An 18,344-nucleotide genomic window follows, 5' to 3' on the forward strand; every position below is an offset into this window, starting at 1 on the left:
TCTGCCAGGCCAGTGCTTTTGTCCTTCATTTGCTACCAGTGAGAGTGGCTGGGCATAAGAGGATACTTGGGCTGCAGTCTAAAATTTCTGAGCAACTCTGCAGACTATAGGGGGGTTGAGGGAGAACCCAGAGCTAGCAACCAAGTAAGCATCTCTGCTGCTGCTACTTCTGGTCTTTCTGAAGCCCTCACTGACATCACTGCATGCAAGCTGACGCCTTTGTGGCCCTTTACAATTCTAAATATGTTATACTTATATCCCATTCTTTCCTTTCTATTAACTCCTCCTTTCCTACATCTGTGCTTTGCATGCCCTAGTGAACTGAGCTTGGGTGTGTCAAAGGGTGAGGACAAGAGGGGAATATAAAAATGGTGTAGTGGTGTTTTATTTTGGCTTTATGAATATTTTTCAAGTACGCTGAAATTATGTGAAGCTAATAATCATGCTTAGATACTGTAGAAAGTATGTATCGATGTATTGTGGACAAATTATACTCTATAAAAATTAATATAATTAATAGCCAGATGATTGCTCCAGACTGACTCCGCTCATGAAAGCAGGGAGCTGTGGTGTATGGCTTTGCTTTGGTTTTTAAAGAGATGCTTTTGAAATTGTGTGCTGTCACATATAACCTGCTAGTTCGTTCCAGGTGTGCTGTCACCTGCAAGTTTGCTTGGGGCCTCTTTGAGCCATAGCAGATGCTTTCATATGAAAGGGGCAGTACTCAGTCCTGAAGTGTACCTTGAGTCATCCCCTGTAAAGACTCATTTTGGGACCAAAGCTATCGAGTACACAGGCAGGGAAGAGGTCCTATGAATATTTTTGTCATGCCAGCAAGTCTGGATTTTTGTAGACATGGGATGTGCATACACACCCCACACACACACACACCTTTGTGCCACCAGCTAGGAGGGAAAGCAAAATTGATGCCAAATGTCTGTCTGTACTCCAGAAGGTATTACTGCAGGACCTGGCAGCTGGAGCATTTTCAGCTCTAATTCAACCCTCCTTTTTCATCCAAAGCAGGGCAACATGTAGGAGAAAAGAATTTTTAGTCTTGGCAGCTAAAGTGTCTAGTTCTCTAAGTCACGTACCAAAATCTTAATGTGTCTGAGACCTGTGCCCTTTTTTAGCATTATTCTCCCCTCTCCCTGTGCCTGTTTTTTATTCACTATATTGCTCTCTACTCCTGATTCTGCCAACTTGACCGGAGGCGCAGGTTATGGCACTGACTGATGTGATGCAGCAGACCAGACGAGTGACTGTATGTCAGCTCACAGAAACTTGCTTATCTCGCACCCAGCAGTAAGGTGATAGTGAGCTGCTGCTGCAGTCTCCATGCTGCCTGGAGAAAATGGTGCAGTTGTACATGGATAACTCATAGGTAAATTATGATGGGATCTTAAGTCCGGAGGAAGCGTTTTGTCCCATGACTGATATATGGTTCCCTGGTTGCCTCCAGGCAGGTGAACCTAGGCACATACAGCAAGCTGCCTGATGGTGACTGCATCTAACCTTCTTACTTCATGTACTGAATTATCTGATAGTAGGAGTGGGTCCATCTACAGCCCTGTAGTCTGACCTGACCCATGCTCTCCCATGTCTCTCTCTATCCCAGGGGTGATGCAACATCTCTGTTTAAAATGTGAATTAAAAAGGCACACATATACGGTGTTGTCTTTGGATAAGAGGGAGGTATTGGGACAGAGGAGGGGAGGCTCTGCTGGCAGGAGGTGTTTCTTCAGGACAGTGTACAGTCCCGTACCATGTAATACTCTTCTTTAAGCTACTTATTTATTTTTAAAGTATCTGTGTAGCAGAGTTGTGCCCAACTGTCTAGTAATGCTGTGATCATTGTAAACACTAATTAAGGTACCCAATTTTTGATGTTCACAATACCAAGTTCTGAAATAAACGGCTTCCGGGCCCTGACTATTTCCACAAACTGTCTGACTCCAGAGCCTTTTCTTTTTTCTTTTTTTTTTTTTCTTTTTTTCCCCTCCCTTCTTCTTCCTTTTTTGGTTACTTTTTCACTGTTACCAGAACAACTGTTATCACATGCACAAATGGCTTGGAGCAGTGCAGTAGTCTGAGAGCAAAGAACCAGCTGCACTGCTCCATTCCAGGGCTGTGATGTGGCTGCTTCCTGCCTTATGATCCCCTTGATCTCACCTTTTTTCATCTGCTTCTGAAAGAAGCTTTAGTTCAGCTGACCATTCTCAGGCATGAAGTGCATTCCCGTGGCAGCACCCCTGCTTTTTAGCAGCATCTAGCCCTCTTGACGTGACAGTGGCAAACACTAAAGAGAAGAACGCATAGAAGAGGAACAGGTTTTTGCACATGTTGCAGGAATTTACTTTGTTCAGAGCAGATCAATATTTAAGCCATTCTTTGATCAGCACTCAATCCTAAGGCATTAATATGCTATGCTTAAAATTCTTCAGCTCCTCTTTGCTACCCAGAAAAATTCCTTTTCTGGATGGTGCAAGACAAATGATTCATCAGGTGCCCAGAGGATCTGACTGCACTAACTTGGTGAGGTTGAGAAGTGGGGCTGTTAAGCAGCAGAGCCCATGGAAGTCCGATCCAAAAAGTTACAAGAGATTGTGGTTATGAGTGATAAATGATTGTAGAATCTTCCAGCCCATTAAGTGAAAAACTACCGAAAGCCAATAAGCCAGATAAGTAGTTTTCCACTGCAGCAAGGAGCTGTGTAAAGTTGGTTCCTTTAGCCCAAAGTACAAAAGGTGCAAAGTTAGGAAAAAAGAGGTATGTTGTTCACAGGCAATGCTCTGATTTGGCCCTTCACAGACATGGCACAGGGAGTGGTAGGTATCACTCTTTCTGTTATGATTCATATCATAGTCCTGAGCTGCACTTCTAATTCCCTTTCCCATTTGTTTTCTCTTACAAAGCTGAGGTGGACATTTATATCCGCTATTTACATCTGTATGTGTGGTGGGGCAAATGTGCGTATGTGTGTGCACTAAAGGACTCTGCACATATGCGAAGCATGACACCATTCCCAGGTCCTCTGGAACCTGAAGAGGTTGGGCAGTTTCTGCTGCAAGACTGACGAGTTCCTTGCTGCTGTTAAAGGCTTGTGCTGCTTGCAAGCACCAGGAAGCTGGTTGGCTCAGAGGTTGTTCAGCCTGATTAAGCTGGTCGGGATTGTTGATGTCTGCCTCGTACTAGCAGATAAGTAGTTTTACAAGATATTTTAAATTGTAATCTTAACTCTAAACTCCTTCTTCTGGACATGCTAGCACTGCATAATATTGCTGCATTGCTTCTTTAATCTCCAAGAGAGAATGGCACACACATAAATCATCTCACAGTGCAAGACTGAGATACGTATATTCCTTCACGCTCTGATTTACTATTGGCTTCCCTCTGACAGAAGAAAAGCAACGTTGCTGCTCTCATCTGTCTCTGTTTTCATCAGAAGTGAGATTAAACCTCCAAATGTTGCAGCTTCATTGTATGCTGCAAAGTCTGATATCTCAGTTTTAAAATGTATACACTTCATACTTTGTTAGTACTTCATCATGACTTACTTGACAAGTGTATTACCTGTTTCTAACTAAACAAAAGTCTTACAGGAGATCCTTGAGAGATCTTGTTCATATTCTAGACTTTCCTTCATCTATTTTATTCACTTGTTAAAAATAATACAAATTTCCTATACTTTCAACATTGCAACCTTCTTAGAATGCTCATTTTGGTGGCATGAGGACACAAGTGAGACTCCAAAGCTGACTCTCTATTTCTGATGCAGTGTCATCAACTAAACCGTACACGTAGACTAAGATCAGTATGTGATTGCAAGGAGGAATAGAAAGACGGTAAAAATAGGAGTAAGTTTTTGACAGATTGTTCATTTTAGGTTGACTTTTAAATTTTAAACCACTGCAACGGTAGGTGATGAAATGGGGTTATTGGAAATTGATTGCATAGTTTATTTGCATATAGTGATTGCGTGTGGCAGTACTAGCTGCAAAAACTGTTTAAAATACAAAGTCCTCTCATACAGTTATTTTAGCAGTGGAACAGAAGTCAGTTATGCCTGTAATACTTAAAAATCAAGCTAACTGGTACAGGTACCCTTAGTATGTTTTGTCTGTTATCTCTCGTCTTCTGTTCTCAAGTTGGACACGCTGTTCTACAGCTCCACTCTTTCATTTGGAAAGAACCCATTGAAAACAACTCACAGACCTAGAAATACAATTGCCATTATTATTGGCAATTTAAATTTTTTCCAGGCACTGTAATAAGAGATTGTTTTTTATGCACTAGAAGCAAGACACTTCCTGGAGTGTATGCTACAGGAGCACAGTTGCCTCTGAATCGCTACGCTAGTACTTATTTGTGGCTAATTATGATATGCAGAGAAAGGAAAATGTAACGGTTTAGGCCTCAATTTAGGATTGGAAAACCCAGGTTAGTATCTCTGTTCTATCAGGATTTTTATGTGACCCTCGGCAAGTCACTCAGCTTCTTTTTGCTTCTCTTTCCCATCTGTAAAATGAGGGTCGTGAGTCTTCATTACCTCACAGAAATATAATAAAGGCAAATGTATTAAAGATGTTTGAATGTTAGTTTTAAAACAGAGCTTTTGTGCCTAAGTCTTTATCTAGGTACCCATAAAAATACTTTTCTCTATACTGGCATCAGAGGTAAGATGTTGATTCTGATTTCTAAAGACAAAAAGCTAGTAGATAACTACTTGCTTCCCACAGTTACAACACTTCTAAGCATGTTGTTTGCATGTGCACATAACAAACATAAAATGTACTCTATTGTTGGTCCTACGTGTATCTGGACTTCGTAAACCATTCTGGTGGTCTCTAGGTAATTTTCTCATTCAGGGAGAGAACCAAGGTACTATGTCTATTTGCACTTGAGTTCCTCAACTGTTCCACCATTTTTTCCACCCTGTATTGTGGGACGGGTTGGTGCCCAACAATTTAAGTAAGGTTGAGCAGTTCTTCCTTTCGCAGTTTCAAAGGTGTAGGAACATTCCCGTAAACTCTTAAGCATTCTGCATCTTTCAGTCCTGCACTGAAAAATTAGTACAAACCTGATAACAAAGAAAGTGTTCATGCAAGAAGTACAACTGAGAGAGGGAGTTACTGGAATGTACCCATTGCTAAATGTCTGTCGTGTGTCATTTGCAGGTACCTTTCTGGGGATTCGATAACTCTCTTTCCCAGCGGCACTGGGAGTGGCTTCCCTTCGCCTGCCACGTCTCTCTTTGTCCCAACACCACCCAGTATTCTCCAGCTGACAAACCAACAGCTCTTCAGATCCCCGCGCAGAACTTCTTCTTCCTCTCTTCCTGGTCGTCTCAACAGGGCACTCTCACTGGGTACCATCCCCTCCTTGGCCAGAGCAGGTAAGTGTGCCTGAAACTTTCTGGCCCAGTGGAAGTGACAGTGGAGTGGTACAATGCTTCAGAAGAAAATGGACTGTGAAGTATCCACATGTTATAGTCCTGTTTAGGGATTGCTGCTCCTGTGGCACAGAGGAGTATCCAGCGTTGGTAATCAGTTTTTTTATCATTAAGAAATTATGCACCATACCATTGCCGTCTTGGTGAAACAAAAGTCTCACTGAGTGCTTGCCTGCTGTGGGTTTACTGAAATCCAGAGGCTTTTCCAGGCATTCGTGGCAGTATGGCACAAGCTACAAGGCTCTGTGTGGGCGAGAGATAGAAGGAGCAGTTAGACATGGGAATGGAGAAGGGCAGCTTTTGGAAGTGATTGGGAGCATTAGGATAACTGATCTGGCAAGGGCGATCGCTCCCTTCCTTCTAGCTGCTTTGTGTAGTTTGCTTTTCTTGCTACAGCTGAAGGGAGCAGAGGTGAAGGCAGGCTCTTCCCTAAGTCTGGATTTGATATGCATTAGCACAACTATTGAAGCTGCTTTAGAGACCCTGTTTCCTCTTGGTTTTAAGGGCTCTCTGCAATCTAGGGAAGATTTATAGACCTAAGAAAAGACTGTCTCCCAGTAACTCAGTAAGCCCTCAGTTTTTCTGTGCTTGAAACTAACAGATAACATTCAAATGCTATTTGCTATTTCAAATAAATGCTAACAGCTAAATGCTATTTCAGTTCTCCATCCAAGGAAAATTAAGCTTTTCCGTGTCACTAACTGATTACCAGAAGGTCAGAGGCCAAAATGTGGCAGTTTCTAGGATAACACCGCAGCAAAGAGAGCAGTCTTGCAGGGATTTTTTAGTTGATTTGACATTTCTCTAGTTCATGCTGCCAGCAGTTTTGCCAGATCCACTAAGAGCAAGAGAAAGACCAGCCATGCAAACCTTTCAGCAGCATGGCAGCTTTTGGCACAGCCTTCACCTTCCCAGTTACCTAACTGCCACTGGAAGGGCAGGTGCAAATGCATCAAATGCCTGGGATTCCCCCTGCATGCTAAACCACCCTTGTGAGGTCTGTGCTTTCTTTTGCTAAGGTGCAAAGCCAGACAGACTGGAGAGAGCATGCTGTTGGGGCCGAATATTTTTTGCAAACAGCAAGGTTTTCAGCTTCCAAAGCTGTTTGCCTCGATGTAAATCAAATACCTAAGAAAAATAATCGATTTAAGCTCTTGATATTTCATTTGTAGCACTTCTTTTTCCTGACTTCAGTACTTTTCGTTGATTTTTTTTTTTTTTTTCTCTGCCTCATTATTATGGCTACCGTGCCTGACAGCTAGATGGGAATTCATCTCACGCTATGATCTACCCTAAAGGCTCTTTTCATGAGAAAAGGATACAACCTTATCATCACCTTCTTCCTTTTAAAGTAGAGGCAAGCCAGGCTGTGATGCAGTCACAGGGCTGGTTTTGGAGCCTGCTGGACAGATCTGTTGTGCTGCAGCTGGGAAAAGTGGATTATTCTGACACTGGCACATAGCCTGCCCAGAAAAACAGGGACATTTTCCCTGCCTACGTTTACCACCCGTCACCTTCTGAGATTGATGACAAGATGATGCAGTTACATTTCTGAAGGACAGGCTTCCAGTAGCTGAGCCAGCTGGGTTCAAACTGTTTCATTTTTGCTTTTTAGATTCCGGCTACTTGTTCAGCGGAAGTCGACCAGCGTCGCAGTCATCTCAGTCCAAGGAATCTCCTACATCAGGTAATGCACTAGGCCTTCCAGAGCAAATGTCTTTGCAGGATTTGCAGTGAGTGTGTTGAAACACATGATGCAAGTTTAATTCTTTCCTACCTGCTCACATCCCAGTGAAAATGTCAGTTTTGCTGTTAGAAATGCTGCAGAGAGAGTTCCAACTAAGAGTGGGATTGTATTAAAATAAGGTGCTGTATATGTTGGATGTCCTTTTCCCTGGAAGAGCTCACAGTGAAATCAGTGAGACGAACCAAGGATCCCTTCCCTGCTCTACAGCTGACTTGAGATTGCTTTGTTAGGAGACTTGAAACTGTTCCTAGGGCAGCTCTTTTGTTTCACTTTCCTTCCCCAGCCCAAGGAACTGCTAGTTTGGCTACCCTGTCTGCTCTGCCCTTTTGGTCCCGTGTCCTTCAGTGACCTGTCTGTTGTCCTCCTGACCCCAGACGGATCCTTCGGCTGTTTGTGCTACTTAAGTGTTTGCTGCGGGAAATGCAGTCACAGCCTGGGCTAATGCCATTGTGCAGACCTCCTCGCATCCTGATAAACTTTCCCAACAGCCTTTAAGGGACATGCCAGAACAGTTAATTTACCTGCAAAACAGCATGTGTAATGCAGGCTCTCCTGAATGGACACAACTGAGCAGAGAAAAAGCTCACCCGACTCCTGATAAACCCTAGTCCAAGTCATTCTTGAGTGTACCAAAATGCATGTGGAATTTCTCCATGTTTTCCAGTGGGGGAGCTGGAATGAATAAAGACTTCTAGTACAAGATATGTTGGACATTTGCAATTCCAATTTCCTTTTCTTGTAGAATTGTTAAAGAAAACTGTGCCTATTGTACTGGGATTATAATCTCATTATGTTCTCTTTGGGGATGTTTCCATTTCAGAGCACTTCTCCCTGCTGTCAGGCAGCTGTGCTCCCTCCCGCATCCCCTCTCCAGCACCATCGGTGGCTGGCTCTGTGACTTCCAGCTCAGGTTCCTTGCGGTACCGCCGGCCACTCATCAGCCCTGCCCGCCTGAACCTGAAAGGACAGAAGCTGCTGCTTTTCCCATCTCAGAATGAGGCTCTGCTCACCCCAACTAGCTCAGAGGAGCACACCCACTCAGACAGCAACATCTTTGCCACCGAGTTGTCCTCCTTTCCAAAGAAGAAACTCAGTGAGTGGGGAATGCATGGTATGCTGGCAGCCTGCTGCACTCCTGGAAATGCATTTGTAGAAAGGAGTTGGCTTGCAAGCAAAGCCGCACGTCATCTAGGCCACACAATAGATGGGGAACCTTCAGGAACAACCCAGGTGGTGATGACTAGTGGGCTATTAAAGCTCCCTTAAGAATCCACTGGTCTGGAGAGCCTCTTGTCTGCCAAAACACATGTCCTTTTCTCACTTAGTGGTGTCCTAGGGATACTACTGCCACTGCCTTCACCCTTGTTTGGATAACTCCTTTAACCACGGATGTGGTGATGCTGATATGGACAGTGTGTGAGACAAACATGCAGGCGACTTCTGCTGCACAGCAGTGAAATTTGCCTTTTGTTTCCAGCTCCTGTCCTCAATACTTGCATGGTTTTACCAGGCAACCATTCATTACTTATGTCTAGCTTTAGTCTGGTAACTTCTGCTACTTTTGGCTTCCACTGGTGCCTTCTGAATTTTGCCATCTTTTTCTCCTTGCAGATATGAGATCTGCTATGGAAGGAGGGAGTATTTGCAGTGATAATTCCATCAAAAAGGAGGATCACTCATCACACTCATCTACGTGTGTGGTGGACACAACTACCAAAGGGGAAGATTTGGCAGGCTGGAGAGGTAGGCGCAAGGCATGCGAGTGCTTTGTGTATGTGTGAGCATCTCTGTGAGGGTAACTGAGATCTTTCCTGTGCTGTAGCAGTGATCTGATCTTGAGATCAAATAAATAAGTAGTAGCAAAATGGATCTTCTGCCTGCTATTCTAAGACCTTAATAAGGCTATTCCTATTCTTTGGACTGTCTGACAAATACTGACAGAGTGCTAAACTGAAACGGAAGGAAAGGGGTGGGGATGCAGGTGTTGGGAAGAGCAATGAGATGAATATATAGAATAGGAATAGAGAGAATATATAGAATATATAAATAGAACCAAAGAGAGCAGTGGAATCTTTCCTGATAGGAAAAGTTTTTCAGCAATTTCTGCTTATGGTGAAAATGCTGGGCAAAGAGAGAGAAAGAGCACAACGCACGTTCACTGTTATTTATCTCATTAATTCCTTAATATCTCTTTCTACTATTCCCTTTTTTTCTTTGTGCTGTCCTCTCCTACTAAGGTCATTTTGGTAACTCCGCTCTCCGAGGTCTGCTAGCTGTGAGTCTGACTCTCAATGCTGTCTTCACATCAGCCTATGTCTACCGGAGCCTGCGCTGATTTGTGCCAACACTCCCGTTCTTTCTGGTTCCACCTGCTTCTGAGGAGACGAGAAGAATTCAACCACGGCTTCATGTCTAATGGCCGTGCCATTGGTGCATGCTGTTTTTTAAAAAACTACTGTATGCTCAACTGTCATGACAAGGAACCCAGGTAGCTGCTGCCATCACTTCCAGGTAGAAGATATCACAGGATTGTCCCTGGAGGTGGCAGGCAGAATTCCCAGAAAGCTCCAGTCCAAAGCAAGAGGCCAGTCAAATGCCCATGTGCTTTCTTTCAAAGGAACTGACCTGAGACACAAGCCTGAAAATGCGTAAGCTACGTTTTTTAGGAACCTATCCCCAGCTCTTCTTTCTGACATACTAACCTCGTGTTGGTGGTGCTGGTAAAATGAAGAGAATTAGAACAAAGGAGTTGGAGAACAGGGATGGCTTAGTAGCTGGTGCTGGGCTTTGGCTACTGTAACAGCATTCCCAGCCTCTTTGCCCAGTGGTTCCTCTTATCTCTTCCCTTTGGCACTCTCCTCTAAATTATCAGTGAATTTTCTTTAGTTGCCTTAAGCTTGCCTAAGCACGTAGGTGACCTTGGCTGCTCTGTCGTATTCTTGCATCTTACATGTCTGTGTGCTTCCACCTGGGCTGTGCCCTGAGGCCACTTTCACCAGCTGCCATTCTGGTCATGCTGGTTCTCAGAAACTGCTGTCTGTACATACCTACAGCCAGCACTGTTGCTGTAGGTATGCACAAACCCCAGACAGACATCCTTTTGTGGTTTGCTTTAGAAGGAGGAAGCCTGTGCTTTGCTTTACCCAGGAGGCATTAATTTTGTTACAGTTAATTCTGTAATAAGAAAGGATCCCTCTGTGATTTGCGCCACAATCAAAGGGCTTCAGCTCACAACTCTGACTGCTGGTGTTTCCAGTGAAGCAGCAAGTGGCATAGCTTGTTCTTGCTGTAAGACGCACAAATCTATTCTATTAGAAGATAGGTGAGGAGCTGTGTGATTGTATGCATTTATCCAAAAACCTGACATCTCAATTTGATACTGGGATTTGCTAAGTAACCATTTAAGAGATTTCTTTCGTAGTTAAATGCCAAGGTGCTCTTGGCGAGAAATGCCAAACCTGCTTCTGGACAGTTCAGCCTTCTGGATAGATTCTGCTTTTCTAACCCAAAGGAAGTAGCCCTAGATTTTCAAAATCAGTTTATAATTTGGGCACTTCTGCTTTTGGGTGAATCTTCAGCATTGCTTTGAATTCAGGGGCCATTTAGACTATTGTGCTGAATATTCAAAATCATGTCATTCATTTTAGGGGGGAAAAAAAAATATTGATCTTTATGTTTTGATTCTTAAATCCCAAGTGCAGAGAGAAAATTTACCAATGTGTCAAGGGTACCTGGTGAAAAGAGAGCCAGCTGACATTAGCTATGTATTTCCTGAAGCAGGACTGACACTATCAAGATTTTTTTTTTTCTGTTGTCTCTTCCTTTGGGCTCCTTTACCTCAAACTTCTTTTCTCTTTCCTCTCCCTCAGCCCATTGTCCTGTGTTTGCATCTTGACTTACAGTGTTACACTTACTGTGTCTTTTCCTCCCTTTCAGTTCTGCTGCTGTTCCTTCTGTTATAGTCTTGCATGTGCACAGAAACAAAGTGTCTCTCTGCTGGTAATTCTCTGCTCTGAACCTGAAATTCACACCTTGGAGTGATGATCACCCTTCCTTTCACTTCATTTTTTTTGTTGCACGTTTTTAATTGAGTTCCTACCGCAGCCTCACTTAGTACATCAAGCGAGCGATAGGCAGGCCCTAATCAGCATGCTATATGACAGATTAAATGGGGCTTTACTGCTGGTGGTTCAAACACTAAAAAAATTAAGTCTCTCTTTGTCTCTTCCATTTCTTCCTGCATTGTTTCGGCAGCCCACTTCCAGCCACTGCTCCCCATCCTCCCTTGTTAGCGAGGCCTGCTCATCGCCTACTCTGCATCTTAGAGGCAGAGGGCAGACCTCTGCCCACACGTCCTGATCTGAGAGACTGTGGAGATGTCATTCCCGACTCTGCATCTTTCTCTCAGCATCTTTAGAGTGTTGGCAAAGGGCTGCACAGCCAGCACCTCCTATACAAAGGCCTAGGTCCAGGATAGAGACCTGCAGCAGAAAGATGTGCTGCAGGTTGATGATTAATTCTTTTGTAACTTGCATGAATTGTTACTTGTAGCCAAACCGGACCCATAACCTTGCTGTTAAGAGATTTTTGTCCCTTTTATAGACTTCCGCAGGCTCACTTGAGCACGTGTATAGGCAAGATGCTAGCAGACCAACTTACAAGCTTCTATTTAGACCTCTGCTGTTTGAGTTTGATGGTGTCCTGGTGCAGTGTGTGACATCCCATTCGTGGATCCTTGTCCTGACTTCCAGCATACCCGGGGGCCTCCTATGCAGAGACAAGCCTGCCAGAGAATACTGTGGGTTTGCTTGTCTTTATTATGCCAACAGATGTGCACTGTGACTTCACGTATGCAAACTTTCCACTTTCACCTCCCAGTCTGCGCTGAGTTTTACCATCGCGCTCACCTGGAGTCCAAGTTGGTCTCTGTCTCTACCAGATTGCAATACAGATTTTCTCCTCCTTTCCAGCAACCAAGGAGCTGCAGCCTCTCCACACACCTCTTCTTGTCCGTATTCCAGAACAGGAACACTTTAACGTGTCACACTGCACTTCTGAATCTGCTCGCTGAAACTGTTCTTGGAAGGGTATTTGGTGACCTTGTCCAAAGCAATATAAAGACTTTGGATTTTATTGCTGAAGAGGGAAGACAACCAACTTTTTCATTCTGGTGCTAGAACACTCTCCAGTGGTGCTTTCACGGTTGTGAAGCCTTCGCTTGAATAGTACACACAAGTATACGTGTGTATGTGTGTGCGTGTGCATGCATATGTATAAAAACATTTGGAGGGTTTCTTCATTTCAAAAGATCTGAGCCCATGTTTGTCTTTATATTGTTGGCCTTAATCTAGCTCTTAGATACGGTGTCTATCTTGCTGCTGTTTTCTATATGAAGCTGGTTTGGAGGAAACAAAAGATTATCTGGTCCCCCTGTAAAAATCTTTGTGACTGATGATGTTAATCTTCATACAGTGTTGTTCAGGGGTGAGATTTTATTTTTCTAATATTTTTCCTACTGTAAAAGCTGTTGGAGTGTATGGAATGGAAAACATCTTTACAAAATGGTCTGATAAGGATTTGAGCATTACTTAATAATACCAACAATGAAATGATCAGGTGGTATATAAATGAGCTCCATTTCTGGACCTTTTCCATTACCTACCTTCCCCTGAAGATGCCCAGGTACTTTTTCTTTGGCTCTGGGCTTGTTAGGCACGTTCTGAGACCTTACAGAGACTTCCAATGATTTTGCTGTTCCGAATTAGGAAGAATTTGGATTCTAGAGTCTGGTTCCAGTTCCGCAGTCTGGGTAGTTTGGCAGATGTGACAAATATTATGTACGTGTGACATATATTATGCACGTATCTATTTGATGGGATAGAGAGAATTGGTAGAACAAGCTGCTGATTTCTGAAGGTCGTCATATCTTTTTACATAAAATATTAGGCATGAAATTCATCACTGTGGCAATGTGGAAAAAAAACTCATTGCTGGCATATGTAGGCCAGATTCACTGAATTTTAGGCTGTCTGCTCAAGCAACAAATGTGGCCTGTGAATGTTTTGTTCCCACTCCTCCTTCTTGGGTGATGGGAACTTCTGTAAAACACTGCTGAACTGACTGGGTTCCTTAAAACAGGGCAGCTGGAATCAACGGCTTGTGTTGCCTGTGGATGCTGCTATATTTTTTCTTCCAAGCACCATTCCTGGAAATAACTATGGTCTTAATCTCTCTCACAGACATTTGTTAGAAGGCTAGAAATGGCCAATTTGGCCAATGCTTTTTTTCCTTTTTTAAAAATATACGTTGCATCCAGATGTTATCATCACTGTGTCCTGTGGTGGGGAGTAAGGCACAGAGTACTTCTGGATGGAGTAGGTATCTAGAGAGGGCGAGGAGGACAATTTTGAGTCCTAAACCTTATTTCCTGTGAAAGAAATACTGTATGTCATGTGTGTAATACTTGTTTGGGGAGCTCTAACACTGTACAGTTTAGTTAAATGCCCTCCGAGGGAGGAGCAGCTGTTCCTCAGAGGTTTTTAGTTCATGCTTTGTGTTTGAAGAGGAATATTTTTCTTTAAAAAATAAAAAAAATGTTTAAGTTTTCACCTTAGTGTGTTTGTTTCTAGGGGAGCTGAATATTTTGGGGGGAAAGAGAGACAGTATTTGTGCTTGTGTGTGGTCAAATCAACTTTGATCTCTTCACTCTTCTAAAGCTAGCAAGAGCTAAGAGAAAGCACAAAGCTGTGTGAGCTACCCCGAAGCAAGGAGAAGCTCATGACCATGATTTGGAAATGGACGAAGTCCATTGTTATGCTCTGAAGGCTTTCCATCAATTAAAAGGGAAGCCACCTCCTGCCATTAAACTGATGTTCTGAACTTCTCCCTGGATGCAGCTGCAGGGACCTTCCTGTCTCGACCTCCTGTAGGGTAGGGACTGTCATTTACGCACCTGTTTCCTTAGAGCCCTGACCTCAGCTGATGGCTGCAGGGTCGCATGGTAGCACCAGCACTATTTTGTTTTGTCTGGATTTTCAGTATTTTGGTAGGCAGGGAGGAGGAGGTGTAAGGGAGGTACTGAATGCAGGTGCTTTGGTCCTGACCCAGTCATCTTCCAAACGTGCGCATGTTGGCAAGAAAGCCAAGAGGATTATTTATATGGGTAAGGACTGAGCACATGTAAGGGATGTTTGGTGAAGCCCCAGAATTTGTCCCAAGATAAGCACAGTCACAGGGTGTCAGAGTGGTCCAGTTATATGCACACCTTACGATTTGTGTTCATTTGGCACTTAAGGGATTTTTTCCTCTGTGAGATGGGGGCTGAGAGTCTCTCTGAGATTTTGGTTTAATGCGTTATTTTATGACCTTTATGTTTTTAATGTAATGTAAATTAAGAGACAGGTGGCATAAGCTTTTAGACATAGGCTTTCTAAGCACAGGCTTCAAAGGCTGTAGTTTTCCTCCATTTATACTTTTATGACTTATGTTTTACTTTGTTAAAATGTGCTGCTGATGATATAGTAGAGGTTGAAAGATCAAGAAAATGAGAATGAGCAAGAGGGAGCCATGAGCAATCACAAAACTTAATTAAATGTTTGATGAATTTACGATCTTGCTGAGAAGGCACAAGCAGAGGCCTTGCTTGATAGATAGGGCTGGAAAAGATAAGAACACCTGCCTTTGTTCTTGTCCTTGTAGATAATTTAGCTTAACCTAGCCATATGGTTTTACATCACTAATGAAAACTTAGATAATAAGAGCACTAACAAGCATTTTTTTAGGGACTAATGAGCATTCTTTAAGAAAGGACATTTGCATATGCTAATAGTTTCCCAGAAAACTAATGGATACATGTACTTAACCTGCACAATTAGGCCTGACGGTGTGCATGATAGGTGGAGCGATCCCCCGTGCACCCAGCACTGCAATAAAGAATGCCTGCTTTCTAAAAGTCCAAGATCGACTCTTAGAGAGTCTCTGAACTGCCGATTTATGGTACCACTGATTTGTTTTAAGACCTGGCAATGTATTCTGTCTTGTCTTTAAATACCTGGAGAAGTTCTGTGCATTGCTATGCAGCAAGGGATGCACTTCTCAGACACTCTTCCTTTCTCCCCCTCTTTTTTCAGTGTTAGAGGCCTGTTTGGTTCTGCAATCTGTTTTTATTTTCAGCAGTGGTCTGTTTACTTGCTTTTCCATTACACAGGGCTGGCAGGAGATCTAAACTGTGGTCATACAGGTGAGTCTTCCTGTGCTCCATCAAAGAGCTTCCTTCTGCTCTTGGAAGATTTGTTACAACCAGTAGGGATGCTTCACGCTTAATAATTTAAATATTTCCATCCAGCCCACTGAAAGTTTTTTCTATTCAAAGACCTGTACAGTATTTTTAAAATATGAGACGTGATAGCATTGTTTGACCCACCACTGTCAAGCTACTGTCGGTAGTTTTTGTAAACTGAGAACAACAGCCTGATAGTCATCGATGTTTTCCTTCTGTTTCTTAGCTCTGTACAACTTTTGGAAAAAAGGAGCCGATTCCTTCCAGACTAGTGAGTTGTGATTTTTTTTTCTAATTAAGGGTTGTTGTTGGGCTTTGGCTCTTTTTTTTTTTTTTTAATTAATTGAGGGTGATCAAAGGAAGACTTTTCAAAGGCGGCCGTGTGTTTTAATTAAATTACTGGCATCGTGCCACCGATCGTTCTTTACATACGGATGTACGGTGAAGCACTGGGTGAACTGTAGCGCTCGCACAAACGCGACGCTGATAAAAATCAAGACCGCTGCAGCAGGGAGCCCTGCTCCGCCGCCGTTCCCCCTCGGTACCTGCCGGGGACCTGCTAACAGACGCTTCCCCTGCGCGGCCATGATGCCGCGGTACCGGCTGGGCCGGTGACGCTCTGTGGTGCTTGAGAGCCGGATGCATTTGCATCTGTAATTAATAGGTGTGCACCTGAGCACCTCGTCTCACCGAAACGGTAAGAAGCGATACGTTCCGCTGGTCCTACCGCAGGTACTTCGCGCTGAACTTTGCCGGGGGATGCCCTCGCTCCCACCCGAACCCCCCCGCTCCCCTCCCCCCTCCCCCAGCCGGGCCGGGCGGGCATCCCGGCTCCGTCTTTCCCCCTCTCTCCTCGTTATTTGGGTTTGCGAACCCAAAGCGCCGTCCCGACCCGCCCGCGACCCCGAACACCCCGGGGCGGGGGGACGGGACGAGGCGGGGAGAGGGTTTTAGAGCGGCGGCGGGGCCGGGGGAGCGCGGAGCCATGGGGGAGGCGGACCCCGGCGAGCCGGCGGCGGTGGACAGCCGGGGGGCTGCGGCGGAACCGCTGCAGAAACCGCCTTACTCCTACGTGGCGCTGATCGCCATGGCCATCCGGGCCAGCCCCGAGCAGCGGCTTCCCCTCAGCGGTATCTACGCCTACATCGCCGGGCGCTTCCCCTACTACCGCGGCGGTCCCAAGGGCTGGCAGAACAGCGTCCGCCACAACCTCAGCCTCAACCCCTGCTTCCGCCGCCTGCCCCGCCGCGCCGCTCCCCCCGCCGCTCCCCGCCGCGGCGGGGACTGGGTGCTGGATCCCGCCTTCCACGACATGTTCCCGGGGGGGGACTACCGCCGCCGCCGCCGCCCGCGCCGACAAACACCCCCCCCGCCGCCGCCGCCTCCTCCTCCTCCTCCTCCTCCCGCCGCCGCCGTTCCCTGGCTGGCTCCGCCGCCTCCCGCCGGTTGCCCGCACGGTCCCTGCGCGGCGCTGGCGCTGCCGTTGCCCCGGGGATGCCGCTGCGGCGAGGTGGCCGGTTGGGGCCCCCCCGCCATCCTGGGACCGCCGCAGGGGTTGCCCGCCTGGCCGCTTGCCGGCGGCGCCGGGGCGAGGGCTGTTCTGCGCCCGGCGGACCTGGATCTCGGGATCAGCAGCGACCTGGGGGGGAAGGTGCCCTCCTCCTTTAAATAAAGCCCCCGACGTGAGATGCGGTGCCGCGGGACGGGGGCTGATCTGCTTGAGCAGAGCTTGTGTCGGCTGGCTGGAGGCGGGGGGGGTGTTCGGGGGTGTTTCTGCATCCCGGCTTGAGAAAGGGGCTTAAATAAATGCTCAGCTATTGGAAGTGCCTGGAGGAGGATTGCTCGGAGAAGTTCCCGTTGCTGTGACTGAGATGTGCCACCTTGTTTCTCCGTGCTGCGAGGAGTGTGAATTGTGCTTCTGCGCTGCTTTATCCGTTTGGATTGGGGGATTTGGGGGGGGGGGGGGGGTTGTGATATTGTTGTTTGAACCTTCAGGCAGGGCTGAAGGGGGGGCTGCGGAGCTCGAGCAAGCTAAATCGGTATCTTGTGTCTTCTCGAATCTGTCGTGTAGATGCTAGTCCTTGCAAAAGTGAAACTCGGTTCGAGCAGGGAAATTATTTTTTCAAGTGTCCTTAAACTTCTTTTGGAGCTTTTCTTTCAAGGTTTATGAAAAAGCAATATATGTATTTTTCCATTGGGGAGGGGGGGAACCAGCAAAAGACCGAAACACAAACCCCAAAGATCTTTGGAGTAATCCTGGGAATCTTGTGGGTTTGTATTTAAAGCGAATCTATATGGGGTTTTTCGTACAGTGAAGAGTTATTTTATATTGTTGCTTGTTATATATGTTTACATATGTTCATTGTTAACAGGTCTCTTATAAATGATGATGCTATAATTACTGTGTTCATTGTTAACATGTTTCTTACAGATGCTGATGCTATAATTACTATGTAAGGTCTTTTCCCCTTTTAATTTCAGAGGGAGTAGTTTCTATGCTTTTCCCTCAGAATAAGGGTTCAGAGAGAAAATATGCTTCTAATAAAACTGTGTTTCAAGGGAGAGAAAAGTTCAAATGCTGTTATGTGAAGAGCAGCGCTTGTTGTGTGTTATATTTTATGAGTTGTTTAATAAATAGTACTTCCGAAAAGTTGTGGCTTCAGAAAGTACTTAAATTATTTTGATGCTTTCTTGATGATCCTTGAAAGAAGGTGCAACTTAAATCCACTTTTATAGTTGTTATTTTATACTTTCCTATACTTACAAAGTGATTCTAAATCTCATCTTTAAATTTTAGCAATATGATACAAACAATGCTGGAAATACTGTTAGATTTAGCTGGGGCAACAACTTTACAGTTGTTCTTA

At 45.0% G+C, this 18,344-nt stretch overlaps 2 protein-coding genes across 14 annotated transcripts in view; both read left to right on the forward strand.

Moving 5' to 3' along the window:
- TMEM201 (transmembrane protein 201) overlaps nt 1-13,807 on the forward strand; it is a 35,983-nt gene extending 22,176 nt beyond the window's left edge. For 7 of the 13 annotated variants that reach the window (XM_041124219.1, XM_030016529.1, XM_030016528.2 and 4 more), the window contains 5 exons: nt 5,178-5,395; nt 7,068-7,139; nt 8,020-8,310; nt 8,811-8,942; nt 9,437-13,807. In XM_041124219.1, coding sequence (XP_040980153.1) covers nt 5,178-5,395; nt 7,068-7,139; nt 8,020-8,310; nt 8,811-8,942; nt 9,437-9,534 — 811 coding nt within the window. In that variant the 3' untranslated portion in view covers nt 9,535-13,807. Of the gene's footprint in view, nt 1-2,915; nt 3,199-5,177; nt 5,396-7,067; nt 7,140-8,019; nt 8,311-8,810; nt 8,943-9,436 lie in introns of those variants that run through there. The other 6 variants (XR_003923751.2, XM_030016527.2, XM_041124221.1 and 3 more) reach the window with 6 other exon arrangements.
- Nucleotides 13,808-16,364: 2,557 nt separating this feature from the next.
- Nucleotides 16,365-18,127, forward strand: LOC115342984 (forkhead box protein E3-like). Its single transcript, XM_030018323.2, has one exon. It carries the CDS (start codon nt 16,463-16,465, stop codon nt 17,147-17,149), a length of 687 nt encoding a protein of 228 aa, XP_029874183.1. The 5' UTR covers nt 16,365-16,462; the 3' UTR covers nt 17,150-18,127.
- The last annotated feature ends 217 nt before the right edge of the window (nt 18,128-18,344 follow it).

This window comes from Aquila chrysaetos, chromosome 6, assembly GCF_900496995.4.
Source record: "Aquila chrysaetos chrysaetos chromosome 6, bAquChr1.4, whole genome shotgun sequence".
In the NCBI taxonomy this organism is placed as follows: domain Eukaryota; kingdom Metazoa; phylum Chordata; class Aves; order Accipitriformes; family Accipitridae; genus Aquila; species Aquila chrysaetos.